At 34.7% G+C, this 18,815-nt stretch overlaps 2 protein-coding genes across 2 annotated transcripts; one reads left to right on the forward strand and one right to left on the reverse strand.

Annotated features, from left to right (window-relative positions):
• Positions 1 to 78: 78 nt before the first annotated feature.
• RHD3 (Root hair defective 3 GTP-binding protein (RHD3)) lies at positions 79 to 9,470 on the reverse strand. The gene is made up of 23 exons (XM_012991405.2): positions 9,291 to 9,470; positions 8,169 to 8,318; positions 7,883 to 7,949; positions 7,699 to 7,801; positions 7,269 to 7,339; positions 7,103 to 7,166; positions 6,962 to 7,027; positions 6,811 to 6,858; positions 6,650 to 6,712; positions 6,503 to 6,559; positions 6,170 to 6,328; positions 6,015 to 6,083; positions 5,841 to 5,932; positions 4,880 to 4,958; positions 3,957 to 4,122; positions 3,631 to 3,755; positions 3,033 to 3,295; positions 2,832 to 2,928; positions 2,580 to 2,738; positions 1,551 to 1,655; positions 1,307 to 1,401; positions 954 to 1,050; positions 79 to 678 (listed from the first exon to the last, which is right to left on the reverse strand). Exons 1-23 carry the CDS (start codon positions 9,292 to 9,294, stop codon positions 430 to 432), a joined length of 2,448 nt encoding a protein of 815 aa, XP_012846859.2. The 5' UTR covers positions 9,295 to 9,470; the 3' UTR covers positions 79 to 429.
• Positions 9,471 to 13,179: 3,709 nt separating this feature from the next.
• LOC105965618 (WD-40 repeat-containing protein MSI4) lies at positions 13,180 to 18,637 on the forward strand. Its single transcript, XM_012990477.2, has 15 exons — positions 13,180 to 13,434; positions 14,124 to 14,187; positions 14,475 to 14,561; positions 14,710 to 14,772; positions 15,284 to 15,349; positions 15,474 to 15,548; positions 15,824 to 15,899; positions 16,346 to 16,529; positions 16,706 to 16,787; positions 17,128 to 17,201; positions 17,310 to 17,421; positions 17,513 to 17,587; positions 17,829 to 17,908; positions 18,008 to 18,107; positions 18,275 to 18,637. The coding sequence occupies exons 1-15, from the start codon at positions 13,313 to 13,315 to the stop codon at positions 18,374 to 18,376; spliced, it is 1,362 nt and encodes a 453-aa protein (XP_012845931.2). The 5' UTR covers positions 13,180 to 13,312; the 3' UTR covers positions 18,377 to 18,637.
• Positions 18,638 to 18,815: the final 178 nt, after the last annotated feature.

The raw sequence follows: 18,815 nt of genomic DNA on the forward strand, positions 1-18,815 counted from the left end.
TTCTCCCATGAAACGATTCCTTGTTATTTGTTTCACAAAAACCGTCCGAAAGTCGAACCAAACTCGTAAAAATGCACATAAAGTCACAACAGAAAAATTACATTGATCTCTCTAAATACAAAACGGGTCAAAAAGAATTCCCAGTATAATGATTTAAGTGCATATTTAGAATTTTAACTTCTAATGATACAAAACTGAAGGTAAAGCAGAACAATCACAATCAAGGCCAGGCCAGTAAAACGGGCGTTCATGGTGGGCCAATTTTCACGACACATCCACTTAATGTGATACACACACGCAAAATAAATATCTCCAACATCTGTTCGTTTCTTTTTTAAGACATTTAATTAATCCCGAAAGCCGTGTGCTGCATTTATGCTTCAAATAAATATGGTCGGAATCCTCGGATAAACAAAGTGTACGAAGCAGCTACTGGACCTTTTGGCGGGGGCCGGGACTAGAGTATTCTGTGCCGTTTTCAGAAGTTATTTCAGACGAAGCGCTTGAAGAGAAACCGCCATTATCATTACTTGGACCACTTGTTACAGTCTTTGCTGGAACTGGAGGGTTACGCTGAGGGTTGGCATTACCAGGGCTCTGGCCCTCCTCAGCTAGTTTTCTAAGAAGGTTCATAACAGTGGGGAGAAACTTCGTGGATATTGAGAGAATTCCAGGTAGCTGTAGATAAGAAAAAAGAAAGATCAGAATCGATAAGAAGAATTAGTCGGAGCTTCTGGTGAGAAAAGGCCAAGTGCATAAAGGAAAGGATAGGAATATTTGATCCATTTATAAGGAAATAAAATGAATAGCAGTTCAAATGTCCAAGGAAGAAATTTTATGCTCTATGCAAAAAATCCGCGTCCATTAATTATTTTTAGACGTTGAAAAATAAAATATGAAGTGGATGTATATATGTAGTTTGTATAGAAGAGAGAGAATAATAGTTTGCTTACAGCTCCGTTTCGGAATTCACCGGATATGTCTAATTGCACCCACAGGGCTTTCATAAGCAGAAAAGCAACGAAAATGACGCCCAAATACAAAGGATTTCTGTCAAAAGAAACCATAGTGTGAGTCGTCAAATCTATACGAGGTTGAGAAACGACCGCATAATAACACATAGAGCATCCCGAAGAAGAAAACGAATATAAAATAGGCAGAAACCCATTAAGATCACATCACAAACAGATTGCAACATGTGAAGTAATAAAAATCATACCCCTTCCGAACAAAAATCACACCCCTTCCAAAAAAAAATTAGTATAAAAAAAATTAAAAATTAAGAATTAAAAAACAAAAAAAGTACCTCAAAAGGGTCATAAATTCATTAAAACCCAAAACAACTAATGCAACTATTGCCCACGGTGGTGGTAACCAGTTGTTACTTCGCTTGCTGGCCTCCTGAAAGTGGAGAGCAAAAAATCAGGTATTCTCTATAAAGCGCCAGCAAATACTTGGATCCACGTGAACTAATAAATGCAGATGCAGAGAAAAAAATGAACCTATATAACACAAACTTTATAATGAACTGAAAATTTCCGAAGTATTACCTGAGCAGCAATGGCTTGACTGACAGTATACTCTGTCTCGACTTTAAATTGCCTCCACAAAGATTTACACTGAACTGGTGTTAGCAAGGTTTTCGATGATGGAACCTAAGTACAAAATTCATCCACAAGTCGAGTATGAGTGTCTAGTCAATATAGAACAGACAAGTATGTCCACAAATTTGCTTAAAAGGTTCAGATCAGCACCCAAAATAACTGTAAATACAAATGACCAAGGTTGATGCAAACAATAAACGTTGATGTATAAAGAGCACAAGGTTTGACAGATATAAAGTGTTAGATCCTTCTTCCACTAAAACAAAATGTCAGCATATGAACTTATTGAACTTAAACTAACTATTTTCACATCCACTCTGCATGTGCAACACATAGTAATTAAACACACAGTAATTATTTGGAACTCTCAGCTAATACTATAGCAATACTAGACATCAATGTCTATTCAATTTCTCAAAACACACACACACACACCCACCAAAAATTTGAATGGGTCATTTAAAATAATAAATGCTACAAGTCTATAACATATCTAGAAATTCCTATTACATGGAAAGGAACTTCAGAATTTGCCCACAACATACCATTCATATACGAGAAGACACGAGATTTTTATATTCTATGTTTTGGGAAAAAAAAACTCATCATTTAGGAAGAAGTTACTAGTTATTATGGATAGCAGTTTTCAGTTATTTCGGATTGCTAATACCCACATTCAAGGATGATGAAACCAAAGTTTAACCTGGCACTACTCTACAATTATACAAAAAAAACTATGAATTTCTTAAATTAATATAACTAAGAAAGGTGAAATGAAACTGGCCAAGGCTCTACAATTACATAATCAACTATGGGTCCAACTATCAGACACCTAGGTACAAATTAAGTCAACTTCTAGTCTCATCTTTACCTTAATTGGCCAAGTTGCCAACAGATTCTTATAAATCAAAACAAACACCACCAAATATACGTTATTGAAATAAGTCAGAAGTATCAAAAACTATAGCTAACTACCTCTTCCCAACTGCTTGAGGCAAGCGCGTCGATTGAAATGCCCCTATTGGCAGCAGCACCACTTTTGGGATCAATGAGAGCGAGGGCCAATGTGTTCTCAATAGAATCAGCATTATCATCCAAACGAACAGCAGCCATAACAGAAAGTAGCTTCAAAGACTAGGCCCAAAAACAAATTTTTATAGAAAATGTCAATATTCTGAAATAAGAAACCAAGAATCGCACCATAAATATCAGCAAAGCATAACATACAGCAGAGCGGGCAGTTTTGGTGATTGCTCGAATATCTTCCTTTCCAGTCCAGACACGAGGCATTGAGTCAGAGTCATGGCTAAATAATGTAGAAAACCTGCGAACAATACTTTGGTGAGCTCCCCATTTGTAGAAGCATGCAAAATAAGTTCACAGTTATGTTAAAGGTCGAGATATTAATATATAACAGACAACAAATACCTGTCTTTCATACGGATCACAACCCTTCCTGCTTCTTCTTTCGCCTTTGCTTCTACTACTCCTCTTGCATGATCCTCCAGCCTTAAGAGCATTTTCTCCTTTGTTACCTCGTCTATTTCAAAACCAGAAAGTGCATTGGAAAACCCTCGGACAGCTGTTTCAGTCTCACGACGGAGAAGTTTTCTTATTGCTGGCCATGTATCATCGCTGGCTCCATCTAACAAAGCCTCAACAGGTCCAGATAATGCTTCATTCAACTTCGTCTGCAAAAGAAAATTGTCAGAAGAAGAATTACATAAACAGTGTATATTAACGCTCATCAAACTTTTTGGTCGTCATAACGTGAAAACAAATACCCAATTTACATTGCCAACTATTTTCTGCCGATGAATTAACAACTATTAGATCACCCCAAATTTTGATAATTAATCAGATAAACTAAATTATCTTTGAATAAGCTAAGATATCATTTTTTTTTCTTGATATATATTGCCGTAATATTACTTTTTTCATGCTTAAGAGGCCAAGAAGCAGTAATGTAATGATCATAATAGTATCAGAAGAGTCTAGATAGATTGGATTAGGCATTATTTCATACCTCATACATAGTTGTAAGTTCAGACAACTTGGCAGCACGAACTTCTTCAATATGTGCATCGATATCACGCCTGAGCTTATCTCTTACTCTAGAAGAGTCCCAATTTGCTTGGTCAATGTCCACATCTACAAATAATATAGTAAAGATCAATCCCGAGATACTCTCCATTGTCACCACTCCCGCTCTATTCTATCAATCAGCTACTGAACATAAAGAATCAGCTCATTTATCTATGGTTTTAAGAGAGAATATCAACCTCATCTGATAAAGGGTTGCCAGTAAAATATTCTACACCCAGACCAAAATAGAGATGTATACAATTGTACCTGCAGATGCTTCATCAAACTGTGACATAGAATACTCCGTGCAGTCACGTGCAGCCACAGCAAATCCTTTACCCTCGTTCAGAGAATTTTGAAATGCTTCTTTGAATCTATCGAAGGTTCCAGAGCGTATATGTCCCAACATAAATTGATATGCTGGTTGGACAAGCTAAAGTAACAAAACCAAAACAAATGTAAGGATTGTAATGAAAAAGAACAGAGAGGAAAATGAACGGAAAAATGCCTCAGAATAATTATATGTATGATGTGTCAACAACCACAAATGCACCCACCACCATCCCCCACATCATTAACTCTTGCTTGAAACAGCTACCAATGTCAGGCTAATGACATGAAACTAATATCTGAAGTACGGATACATCGAAGAAAATATAAAAAGAACTATATGTATGACCTAATACGTTTCATTATACTAAATAAAGTTTCACCATTGAGCACGATAGAAATAAAGGCAACTGCATTTTGAGTGTTTAGAATGTCCATATTCTAAAAGCATGTTTCAATTACCATTAGAAGAAATCACTAAACAAAATACAGAGGGAATGCTCCCTCATTTCAGACACTCAATATGGGCTTTGTTTAGATCCTTGCTTTCCACACTTTTTAAGCAGCAAAACAAGAATCAACAAGTTCGGAACTTCAGTTGCAGTATTTGTCATGTATATTCCACTTGACCAAATGTTTTTTTGAACAAGAATAACCGCACATGATTCTTACTAGCGATGTTTGTCCCCAACATACATGATTTCTATCAAATCATCCACATCTTTTTCAGAAAATAATCGCATAATTAATATCTTTTTAAAGCATACCGTGATCACAAAAGATGATGTATCCAGAAGTCTAAACATCATATTTATCCATGCACAAAGGTAAAATTAGTCATAAAGCTTAAGAAGAATTACTTGCAAAAGTTTATCTTCCAACTGTTTCCGCTTGGAAGATCTAACACTTTCATCAAAATATGTGGCCTCAAAATCATACCTGTTATAGGAAAGAAAATACAAGATACAATTAAATGTCTCAGAAACTTGAGTCAATTTCTGTACCCAAGCACCGTGAAATATATTTATTCTGCTAAAAATTTATTTCAACACAATCTCAATAAGCAGGAACTTTTAAGATGAACAAACAGATGCACTTCTCGTCTTTTTTTTATAAATACAAAACTAACCATTCCCATTCATCAAATAAGTAAACCCAAGGTGGAGGTACAAACTTTCCCGGTTTCTCTTTTTCCTGTTATTGTTCCCCTTTGCTTGTCATAATCAAATGACTTATTCAGTTACCCAAAAAAGTTTGTTTTATTAACAATATGTATGTCTGTCACCAAACAAACATGATAGACCTGACATTCGACCGGAAGCATCTACTTAATAAACATAACTTTTGTTACACATTCACCCGAATTAGGCTAAGCCAGAAGTATCTTAAATTTGTGTCACAACGTTTGGTCGTTCTCCAGCTTATTTTCCACATTCCCCATAATCTCTAAACAGTAACAGCCGTGATGATGGTACATCAGATTGTATACAAATGGACCCATCAACCGTATAAATATACCATCATAGCACAGGGCCAAAAGGGGTCTAGAGTTCTCCAGCTAATATCACAGTGGTCAAAGCCAATATTTCAGAAATTCTACCGACCTAAGTTTATGAAATTCATAGAGATTCCAACGAAGTGGTTCTCGCATACAGCACAAAAAGTTTCAAACTAAATCATCTTCTACAAAATATCTTCAGGGACAAACTCCCATCAAAGTCACTCTGGAAAATTGGAAAAATTCTTCAACAGACGCATATTTGAATATAGCTGTCATTCTGTTACCAGCAAAATATAAATGCAGATAAGCCTTTTACTTACTCAGATAAGCAAACTTCAAGAATTGAGGTGAGTTTCCTCCCAAACCCAGGTACTGCATGAGATTGTACTGTCTCCTCTAATTGACGCCATTCCTGCAAACGTATGTTCCAAACAAACACATTAAAAATGCTCTCACGAATATAAAATCATACCTCAGTAACATAGAAATAGTACCTCATTTGCAATAAAAGAAGAAAACTTTTCATTTGCAATCTCTTCACAGCGTACAGTGGCCACCATGACCTGCAAATAGATGATAAGATATACCAATGACAAAACTTGCTCCACAATTTTTACAAGTTGATTTGAAATAGAATGTAGTTCAGAACCTTGTGAGCGGGCAGGTCAAGGTCCTTGTTCTCCTTAATGACCTTCCATATCTGTTGTGCACTGAATGAAAAGCCTGAAGCAGGAACTACACCGCGCCTATCGCCAGCAAGCCCACCAGGTGCAATTGACTGGAAAAATCGCTGTCTTAAATTTGCCACCTACAAGGGAAACACGTAATAATAGCCAAATATAAGATTCCTATCTGCACTCCTCTTTCTCCAAAAGAAACCCGAAACTTCATATACATTCAAAGAATGAAAACCAAATTCTTTGAGGATAGATATTTGAAATAAACAAGCACAATTTTGAATAGTTGAAAGAAGAGCGCGAACCTGCTCTTTAAAATGTTCCTCCTTCTCTTCAAAACTAGACAGAGCGACCACTTCAACCTGCAATTCAATCATTCAACAAAAAAAGAAAATTAAGTTTTTGAACAGTCACAAAGACAGCATAGAATTGATCAACTTGTCATCACTTACATTGAAGAATTCACTTAATGGAGTTTCCTTGTGAGCTTGTGGCTTAGGAACAGAATCCCATATCTTCCAAAGAGGAGGCATAAAAGGGAGAATTGAAAAGGATTAGAAACCAACTGCAATAAGATCCATAAAAAACATACCAAAAGGTGCCTGTGATGTACCTTCTGAATGTCTTCCCTCAAAACTGGCTCCAAGTTTTCTAAAGGTGTCTGCACCAATGCATACGTAGACACAATAAATATACCATGCAACGAATATCTTATTTTTTCAGTATCAAAAAGCAGCACCAAATGATAACCAAGGAGAACTTACCCTAGTTTTATCACGAATAACAAACATTAAAGTTGTCTTACGAGGACTAAATAATCTCATCATGACCTGTCATCATAAAGATAAATCAGCAAATTATTGGCCCTTTAAGGCAAATGACCACAGAGGATGCCAATAGGTTACCTGAAATACAGTTTTTAAGAGGGGTTTATTTGCAGCCTGCTCGCGTCCAATATCATGACACCACCTGAACATAATAATTTTGTTCCAAGAGAGAATAGTAGGATAGTTATAATAACTAAAATGTAACAACTAGATCATTTAAATGATAAGAATGCGACATTCTCACATGTTTATGAGCACTATGTCAGAAACAGCAAGCGCAAAAAGAGCACTCTGCTTCTCGAAGGCGGTATCATCCTGCACAAGAAATATGAAATAAGCATTCTTATCAAAGGTCGGTTGTCTATTGATGCAAATTAATAGGCAATGCATAGGTTGCAGATCATGTAGCCGAGGCTTCAAAAAGATTGAGGGAATGATAGACAAGTCAAGTGCTAAAAGCAAGATTATCTTTCATAAATCTAGATTTGTGCGTAGACAGTGACGGTGGTTTAGTTTAAGCTCCATGGAATAAATATCGCACAAGAAAATGACAGATAAGTAGCAGGACGAAAGAAAATGAGGCCTGACTGACATACACTAGAATGCAGAGGGTAAACAGGGCATGCAAAATCAACATAGAAGTATCTAGTCAGTAAGTAGAGATTCTATTGCACCTCTCCTCTTTCTCTTCCATCAGTACCCTCTAAATCCATCACGATCGTGCAAGGTTCAATACCAACACAATGTGCCATCCATATGCCTTTTGTGGTCTGAGACCTGATGAGATTCAGGTGCTCAGTATTCTTTCAATGGAATAAGGAATTAAAAAAGGTTATAGCACAGTCAAGAAGTACATGCCTCCCTTTGAAAGCATCCATTTCTCTGAAATTAGTTCCAAACAGGTGATTCAACAATGTACTTTTCCCTGTCAACAATGTATAATAAATTAAACGATGGTCAGTCGACACACTAGCTAGCACATAATGAATAAGGTAGTCCATAAGATCCTGCAGGCATCTTGAGTTGCCGAAAGTACAAAATAAAAAAGGTTAAAATAGGTGTAAAAAAACTAGTCAAGCAGGGAAATATCCATCATCTATGAAGCTGCTCAAACAAAAATGAAAGAGTAGGATCACATTTGTACCGCTACTCTGAGGGCCCATAATGGCTACAACAGCATAAGAAAGTCCACAATCAGAAAGTTTAACTTCCTTCATGAAGCTATCAATTCCAGTAACATTAAAAGTACCATCCCCATCAATGAGGTGAGTTGAACAACAATGGTCTCTTTCACCTGGAAAATAAAATAGCAATTGTATTAGCATGAAACACAGGGGTAACTTCTGCAAAATCCGCTACTTTAGAATTCTGCAAATCTAGTCATTTATCAAAGTTCACCTATACAGCAGTTATGGGTCATCATGAGGTGCCATACACAAACGACAACTAAGTTTCCAAAACCAAATATACGTAAGAACAGTCGAACAGTCCAAACGAAAAGAAAAAAAAACATAGAAAATAATATTCTTAGGGGTAGCTGTTAACATTTTTGACATGTGCACTGAATTTCTATAAAAATAATGAATGGCAATATAATTTTAATCTCGACATTTATATTGGACAACAATTTGTACAAATATAAGTCATCATAATCAGATGAAAAAAATTAGTGATGACGTGCTGAAATACTTTATCCCGAAATACGCCGGACATAGAAAAAGAAAAACTAATCCGTGCCAAGCAGAAACTTGATTGAACAAATGATATTCCAAACATCCACCTCTTTCCACCATTTCTTGCATTTCAGTATGCACATATCTATGTGAAAACATTCTAAGATAGTCGAGATTCAAATCTAATTGAACATCATGAGTGAGCTCCAACCAAGACAAAACCAAAGAGAACAGTAGTCAATTGTGACATTCCTTAATACATGATATAGAACATTAACTCAATTAAAGTCTTTCTAAAAAACAGCAAAACAAAACCCTACTGTTCAGAAACAATATCAAGTTCATTTACTAAAACATCACCAATCAATAAACGAAACCAAAAATAGAGTATATAATTTTGACCTATTTTTAAGCCAGTAATATAATTTGGAAGCAGCTAAACACCTAAAATTCAACCCCAAGATGTATTGATTGTCTAATCCTAGCCAATCATTGATAACCAATAAGAATTAAGAACAGATCATTCAATTGAGGGTTCCAATTCACATAAAAACTAAGTAATAGGCTCAAATCGAACTGGATCGGAGACGTACCCATATCTGTGAGAAACGGAAAAACTTCGATCGGCGGCGGCGATTAACCGGAGAAGTTAATGGATCGGAGGAAAAAGGAGAAGATAGAGAACCGGAGCAGAGGATCTCAAATGGGGTGGGGGTTAAGCAAAAGTAGACTCATACATGTATATTAGACTGTGTGTATATATATATATTTATATGCTCTCCGTCCCGCTGTTCGACGAGGACTAAATAAAAAGATAAAGGAGAATAATATTTTTTTCTTCAAATAATTATTATAATTAAATTAAAATTTCATAAAAGATTTAGCATAATAATATTACTTACGGTAAATTACGGTCACCTCCTTATGGTAAGGTTAAATTACGAAAAATCCCTCTTGTTTTGTGTAATTACTACCCAAGTTCCAACTATTAATTTTCTTACATGTTTGTCCTTCGAATGTCAAATTTAGTGGAATCTTCTACATTATGTGGAATATTCTCCAGTTTGTACCCATTTTACCTTATTCGAGCTTCACATTTCGAAACAAAATTATCATAAAAAATGTATCTCTTGGCTTGTAAATATCAACTTATGATCTATCAAAAACTGATTTTTGCACAAAACGAATACAAAATAGAGAACATACCACATAATCTAGAAGATTTTGTTGAATTTGACCCCCATAAAAATGGACGTGCAATAAAATTCATAGTTAATAGATGGTTGTACTTATTATCTAAACATGAGGGGATTCTCGTAATCAAATCTTACCTCAGGGGTGGCAATAGTAACACCCTAATTTATTTTAGGGTGCTTGGAAAAATAACTTGCTTTTCTTTTACTACTGTGGGGCAACTTTTGTTGATTGACACTTTTGTAAATAATTAAAAGTTGTTTTGAATATTTATATTTAATTTTTTTAGAAAAACTATATTGATGTGCCACATTTTATAGGTTTGACTTGCATCATTTTTTTAAATTAGTAGTATCGGCCAATGATTTAATATCCAATATCGACACAATCAAACAATTCTTTTTGATAATTAATCAAGTTAATAGGGTGTGATGTTACTAATAATATTCAAGAATAGCCATTTGTTTGGTAGCATTAATTACTATGAAATGGAGATCCAATAAATGATTGTAACTTATAATCCACCCTAACAAGTATATATACAATTAAACTTTATAAATTAATACAGTCGAGACTAGTAAAATTTTATTCATTTAGCGAAATATTAAATTATCGAATTAATATTTTAGTAAGTTTTTACTGAGTTAGAACCACAAGAAATTATTATTTAAACCGAGTTATTAATTTATTGAGTATTCATTTAGTGAAGTTTTACTGTATAACAATCCAATTGTCAACGGTTGTTGGGTCTCGAGTTTGTGACAAGCTAATCATATATTACAAATTGTTGTCAAGATAATTCGAATCTGAGTTAATTAAAACACGTCCACTTGCTCCAACTATTAGGTCAACCTAGTATTATAGGACAAATATATTTTTTTTTTTTTGCTAAAGTATTGATGTATTTTAAATGATTAATATTAATTGTTGCCCTCAATTTTAATTTAATCACATACGTGCCCCTATATAACCTTTAAAGTAGAATATTCGACAATTGAGGGCTGTCGAAGAAATTGTCTACATAAATTGACAATTGAGGACTTTATTATTGAGTAATGCTAATAAGCCACCCATGTCCCAATTAAAATGCAATGACTAATTAATTAGTAATGCAAAAACAAAAAAACAAAAAAACAAAAAACAAAAACCTATTTGATTATGTGAAAAATATTATTTATATATTTTTATTTATTTTTAGTAGTTACACACACAAGTCAGTAATTCACAACTTCAACAAACTTATTTAATGCCTATATATGGGTCAAAATTCAAAATCGTCAAAGTTGGTGAGGAAGAACATAAAGTGAGTAATGATGACACGGCGGCGATCCGAGTGAGTACGGCGGCGGAGTGCCAGCACCGACCGAAGGAGTGGTGGTGCCCCACCAAACCGACTTTTATCTTTTTTCACAATTCACAAAAGAAAACGCCACAATTTTGTCATCTGCCTTTTTTTTTCACTTAATTGTTTATTAATTATTATTACTATTATTATTTATTTATTTTTTGAATAAAATTATAATTTCTTTTGGGATGGGGTGGGATCCAATGATTATTTAATAGCAAAAAGAAGAGTCCAAAATCAAAAGTTATGTACATCACAGTTCCCCATGTGACTTCCACGCAAATATTAGATCAATCTATTTGAAGGGATTTAAATACTAAATTTGGTTTAATTAAATAACTTCTGATGTGCTGTGACTTTCATAGATTTATATAGGGAATTGCTTTTTGCGGTTTGAAAATTGCTATTTGCAGTTTTTGACAAAATCCCCCCAAAAAACACTTTATGAAAAAATCGGAACGGGCGTTCGACCATTTTTTTGCGAAAAGAAAAAGCCCTACACTTCGATTTGTAGGGCTTTTTAACATGAAATTGGTTCCGTAATCGACCTACCCAATGCATATTACACATAAAAGAGTCGAAATTACATCAAAAAATCGAAGCTTAACCCTTCTTCAAGCTTGATTTCGAATTTTCGAATTTTTTTTTCTTTTTTTTTGCTATTTGCAGTTTTGGGGGTTTTTTTGATATTTTTAAAAGTTTTTGGGGGTTTTGTTAGAAACCGCGAATAGCAATTTTGTGACCGCAAATAGCATTTTCTTTTATATAATACATATAATACTTTATTTAATAAAAAAAACTCGTATCATATTTTGGTAGAGAAATTTGAGAAAAAATAGTAATATTATATTTGTGTTTTAGTTTTATTAAGTAAAGCTAACAAAATTTTATTTTGAGGAAATAATATTAGAAATGCGCCAAACATAGCCCAAATAATATTACACGAGGCGTTTAGTTTCATCAGGTGAATTATTGTCCAATTAAATAAAGTAATGACCCAGTAGTAAAAGTTTACCAACCCAATTTAAATGATCCACCAAACAATTCATTAAAAAACTTATAAGATGCTTAAGAGCTTATAAGTTCTTTTAAACTATTTTGGTAGTTTTTTTTTAAATATTTTAAAAATTCAAAAAACAAGTTAGTGGGGAGCACATAAGATTTTCTTAAACATCCTTTTATTTAAAATCTTATAATGAGTAAAAATAGTTTATCCAAATACTTTAAACATGGTACAAAAAATAAGAAGCAAAAGTTTATTAATTCTTAAAACAACTTATCAGAACTTTATCAGTTGTTTAAAACAAATTTTCACTTTCGGGTCAAAGTAAAAATCATGCGAATGGAAATGAAATTAATATTTTTGGGCTAATTCCATATTTTTCGAAACTGAAAAATTAATTATATTCCCATTAAAACAAGAAGAAAAAAATGGAAATTGGAATGAAAATCGAAAATTGATTTTTTTAATTCATGATATAAAATATACAACAATATTAAGGATTTTTCGAAATTAAAATTGAATCCTACCATGATCAAAATTTATTTCGAAAAAAAATCAAACGGAATTTCAGAATCCGTAGTGAAAATCCTCCAAAACAACAAAAAAAAAAAGAGTAAGAAATTGGATAAAAATGTACGGAATTCAAAAACCCCGTTCCAATTCGCACCCGTAAATCACAAATAAATACTCCAAGATGGAACTCCTTTTCAATTTTTACATTATGTGTAAGATATATAATGTCAAAAAAAAAGAACTCTATTTTCCGCTTATAAAATTTAATAAGAAATAAGTAAATAAATAAATAAACAAGTTTAAAATAAAAATTATATTGGTCATTTCTTACAGCAGTAATTTTCACATTTTTTCAAAACGAGTGTAATAATTCACGGTAAAAATTGTTTCCTTTTTTCTGTACACCAAAAATGTACATATACAGATAGGACACGTCACCCGAGGTAGCACAGACAAAAACCCCAACCCAACTCAACTCAACTCAGCGGCAAAACCCCACACACACAACACACACTCTAGACTGTAATTACTACAGAAAAATCAAAAAAAAAGAAAAAAAAATGAAGGACAAAGCAGCGGATCGTTCGGTGGAGGATCGGTACACACAGTGGAAATCCCTAGTTCCCGTTCTCTACGATTGGCTGGCTAATCACAACCTCGTTTGGCCTTCCCTCTCTTGCCGGTCCGAATTATTTATTTATTTTTTATTTATTTTTGTTTAACTCTAGGGTTTTGTTTTTGCTGTGTGTGTGTGTTCTGGTTCTGTTTGTTTTTTTGGATTTGTCTTTATTTGTACTATTTTTTGGTGTTGTGGTTTGAATTGGCGGCATTGTTGTTGAAATTTGTGAAAATGTAGCAGGAATTCTGGGGTTTTTCGGGCGTGCTCTTAGTTGATGGGTTGTGTTGTACCGTTTATGTTCATTTACGGTTCCGATTTCGCACTTGTGAACGAATTCGTGGTATTTATTGGCATTGTTACTGAAAATTGTGAAATGCATGGGACTTTTTTTTTTTTTTTTTTGTTTTTGTTTTTCTGTTTCCTAGAAATGCGTGATGCTCTAGATTTTCGTTTGCTCTTTTTAAACAATGGTTATTCTTCGTCCGTAGTTTGGTTAACTTTTGTTGCTGGTATGACATCACCTAGATTCTGTTGTACTTTCACCTTCGAAATGCTGCAATTTATTCCACCTTCATATGCAATTTAACCTACGAAATAGTTGTGGCAAATGACAGTATAATAAAATCGATCCAATTTTTGGTTGGGAAGACTCCGCAGAGAAGAAAACGAAAATAAATTGTTTTATTTCTTTTTTATCTACAATTCGACATTATTGCATTACAAAATTACAGTTGCATCTTTTACTATCGCAGATGGGGGCCTCAAGTGGAACAAGCTACTTACAAAAATCGTCAGCGTCTATACCTTTCCGAACAGGTAAATACATTCAGGACGAATTCTGTTATTCAGTGAGTTGAAATTTCACGGCTTATTGAAAATATAAAAAGAAGCGATTGTATCTACGTGTACGTTTGTTGCGTTATATTCCTCTTCGTTGCCTTTCCCCATCTTATTATCAACTAATAACCGCAGCGTAATGTGTTGCATTTCATTTTGAACAAACCGAATGTGTGTGCAACGTGCATAAGCTATTCATGGATATCTATTTTCAATTCTTGATTTTCACTAATTTGCCTTTTCGTCCTTCTCCTTTCTGCATGTAGACGGATGGTAGTGTTCCAAATACACTCGTCATAGCAAATGTTGAAGTTGTAAAAGCTAGGGTTGCAGCGGCGGAGCACATATCACAGGTGACGTATCTATATTAAAGTTGGCGTACGGACATGTCAATTGTATTTTTGTATTTGTGTGATGATTTATCTGCAAGAAATTGCCGGCTTAATTGCCACCTGCAACCATCGATTTTCTTCCTTATTCTTTTGCTTGTCAATATTTCAGTTCAACGAAGAATCACGTTCACCTTTCGTGAAGAAGTACAAGACCATCATTCATCCAGGCGAGGTACCTTCCACATATTTTGTTGGATTGTCCTGAAATAAATGGTCATAGATGTTGTCACTTGTCTCACAAACATTCGTATGCAGGGCGAACCCAAATTCTGTGTCTGTTTCCCTTTGACTTGGTTTGATTTGGCAGACTCCGAGTTTCAATTTGTTTCCTCACTATTGGTTTCCAATACAATTACTGATAGAGTGGTTATCGTGTCAGTTTGTAACATCTTTCACTAATTTAGATGTACTTTTTTTCCCGTCCTCTCTCTCTCGCTGGTCTTAGCTATACAACTTATGTTTGTTCTGGTTTTCGTTTCTTTCTTTTCGAGATTTATGCATAACATATGGACATCATAGTGTATATATTATCTTCTTTGCACTCGTGTATATTCAAATGCACTCACCATACCCCAAGAAATGGATCTGCACGAGAGCATGCAATATTCAAAAGAAAGAAGAAATGCCTAAAAGTTGAAACGGGACAATCGAGTGTCAATTGACATACGTGTGTTATATTGCAGGTGAACCGGATAAGGGAACTGCCACAGAATAGCAACATTGTGGCGACTCACACTGACAGTCCCGATGTAAGCCTTTAATTTTGTGTCTAGCTTCCATTTCCGCGGACCTTTTATATCTTCGATCACTTGGTTTGGCATTAAACTTTAGCTCTCATTTTCTTATGGATTAAACTTTTTTTGTTGGGGTTAGGTTCTCATTTGGGATGTGGAGAATCAAACTAATCGTCAACCTGTTTTGGGTGCTACACCATCTCGTCCTGATCTGGTATTTCCCTAAAGAAGCACTGATCGTAATTTTGTGATTTTATTATGTTTTTACTTCTGAACTATGGATTTATCTTGAAGACTTACCGTTCAGAGAGGGTTAGACTCTTAAGTTTTCATTATCTTGGAAGTATTATTGTTCTGAGAGGGTTAATTACATATCGTAATCGTAAATTCTTTAAATCACCCAGTGGTTTTGCCTAATATTAGCATTTTCCTGCTTAATTATTACTTCTTGAGTAGGTGTTTGATATCTTGGTACTCATTATCTGGCAGATACTGACTGGACATCAAGATAATGCTGAATTTGCACTAGCAATGTCTCCCACAGAACCCTTTGTGCTCTCTGGAGGTAAAAATCTCCATCTTCTCCGTGTGTGTACTTGCATATATCGTCAAAGTTGTACGATAAGTTAATCATATTTTCAAAGTATACGATGGGCATATCTTCTATTTTTTTACTAAGTTGAATTTGCTTAATCGTATTAACTGTGTGAGATGGATGCAATAATCAACGTGCGGTTCCAAAAGATGATTCTAGTTGATCGATACAGCGAGTCTACTCAAATGAAGAAAAACAAATCTATTATCAACATAAATAAGCTAGTATTCAGCATGTAATTTTTTTTGGAAATTATTGGTTGAATTTGTTTGCTTGCTATTGAAGTGGTGTTGGTAATTTTATGAGTTTCCGTAACCATATTCCATCTCCACTAGATTGTCTTTAACCTTTTTTTTTTGCCAACTTATGCGAGTGTTTCGTAGTTCGTCGTGTTAAACATGGTACATTTGTGGCAGGTAAGGATAAGTCTGTGGTTTTGTGGAGCATCCACGACCATATATCATCTTTGGCTACAGATTCGGGAACTCAAAAATCTCCAGGATCCAATGGTAAATCTGGAAACGGCTCAACTGTTCAAGCAAGAGGGATTTTCCAAGGGCATGAAGATACTGTCGAGGATGTCCAGTTTAACCCATCGAGGTATATCTCATGCGATATGAACATCAATTACGTCTGAATATAATAGTCTAAAATCAAATGTAAAATGTCTATCTAAAATACGGAAGAATCTTTTCTTCTTGTTAAAATATTCCTCTCATTTATAAAGCTTTCTGTGGCATGAAGTATTAACATTAGCTTATTTAATTGTGATACAGTGCACAGGAGTTCTGTAGTGTTGGTGATGATTCTTGTCTTATGCTGTGGGATGCAAGAACCGGCTCTTCTCCTGCTGTTAAGGTTAATTTCTACCTTAAAACTTTCCGTCAATTTTAGGACGTTGTTTTGATTTTTGCATGTATGTTCTATTAGATTTTGCCAGCAGCCAGTTGTTTTGTTTCAATGCAATAAGATAGCAAATTTTTTATGTATTGAAATATATAGAAATGTAAAGTGATGATAAAACGGAAATTTTTGGTCTATTTAACAAGCCATTGGCACAACACATATTTTTACGTACTGAAATAACATCTTATATTGGGAATATTGAATAAGTGAGACCAGTCAAAGGAATCTTCGTGCAAAGAATAGTCACCTGAAATTTCATATTTTATTTTGATTTTGGCCATTTTTCTCACAGGTTGAGAAGGCTCACGATGCCGATCTTCATTGTGTTGATTGGAATCCAAACGATGTAAATCTTATTTTGACAGGGTACTTTTACTTCTTCTTCTTCCCTTTTTATTTATTTAAACGGTTAAAGAAAATTGTTTTAGATCATTAGATGTAGAGCAAGGACTGAACATCTTCTGTTTCTTTTAGATCTGCTGATAATACCGTTCGAATGTATGACCGTCGAAATCTTACTTCCGGGGGAGTTGGATCCCCTGTTCACATATTTGAAGGCCATTCTGCTGCTGTCTTATGTGTCCAGGTATTACAGCCGCTTGGGTTTTATTTATGTATATGTATATAACATATATTTGTTTTAATCAGGACAAACATACTGACAAATTATATTGCAGTGGTCTCCGGCTAAGGCTTCTGTCTTTGGCAGTGCGGCAGAGGATGGTGTCTTGAATATCTGGGATCACGGGAAGGTGAAATCTCGACCTATTTCTGTCCGACTTACTTTTGCCTCTACAGTGTGAAAAAGTTGTGTTATCTAAATTAATTGGGGTTTCTTGCATTCAACACCCTATGCTTGCTCTAATTGCTATAAAACTCCATTAGAAAACTCCCCGTGTTATTTTATTAGCTACCCCCTTAAAAAAAGTGTACATAATTATTCACTTGAAATGTAACTTCAATTTTGCTTTAACCAAATTGTTGATGATCCAGATCGGCAAGGAGGAGAACGGTGCTGGAGCAGAAAATTCTAATTACCCACCAGGCTTATTTTTCCGACACGCTGGGCACAGGTACCGACTGTGTATATATATATATATATATATATATATATAATCTTCCATAACTTGCAGACATTGAAATTATAACGGTTGTGCTGAATGTTATTACAGGGATAAAGTGGTTGACTTTCACTGGAATTCAGCCGATCCTTGGACTATTGTTAGTGTGTCTGAAGACGGAGAGAAGACCGGTGGAGGAGGCACACTACAGGTAATAACAATTTCTTCTTTTTTTGCTTTTTGATCCTCTAAATTTCCCTAATACACAAATGGAGTCGTATGTATAATTTTGCCCAAGTTTTAATCGAAGAATATCTATCCAATACAATGTTTACGTAATCATAAATCCATAACCACGCATTGCATTATCGTGTGCAGATATGGCGAATGATTGACCTGATTTACCGGTCGGAAGAGGAGGTGATAGAGGAGTTGGATAAGTTCAAATCTCATCTGCTGACATGTTCTGGTTCTTCTTGATAGTTTCACATTGTGGGGGGTGCTGTCAGCTGTGCTGTTGTATGTTACTTTAGCAAAAACCCTTTGTGCCTTTTGTCCATTGACGACAAATATTAGCTTTTACACGATCTTTTGATTTTGTCGTCCAAAAAAGCTTATCTATGTTCTACATTGATGGGGGGGCCCTAAGCCCTAAATTTTAAGCTCAAACCCAATATTATTGATCTAAATTTAATTAGTATGTCTGAACTCTTTTAAGTATAAATATTAAATACCACTTAATTGAAATGTTAAATGATGTTTGCATTTTACTCATGCCGTTTTGTCTTAGAATGGGGTTTTGACCATTTTCTAGTATGATGCTGGCAAAATATAAAATGCAGAAATTGTAGCTTTTTGTGGCCTTTCTAATTCAATTTGTGTCAGCTCATTTGGGTGTCGGATGATAAAGTTATGCATG

The sequence above is a fragment of the Erythranthe guttata genome, chromosome 4 (assembly GCF_056151865.1).
Source record: "Erythranthe guttata isolate IM_541 chromosome 4, IM_541, whole genome shotgun sequence".
Taxonomy (NCBI): domain Eukaryota; kingdom Viridiplantae; phylum Streptophyta; class Magnoliopsida; order Lamiales; family Phrymaceae; genus Erythranthe; species Erythranthe guttata.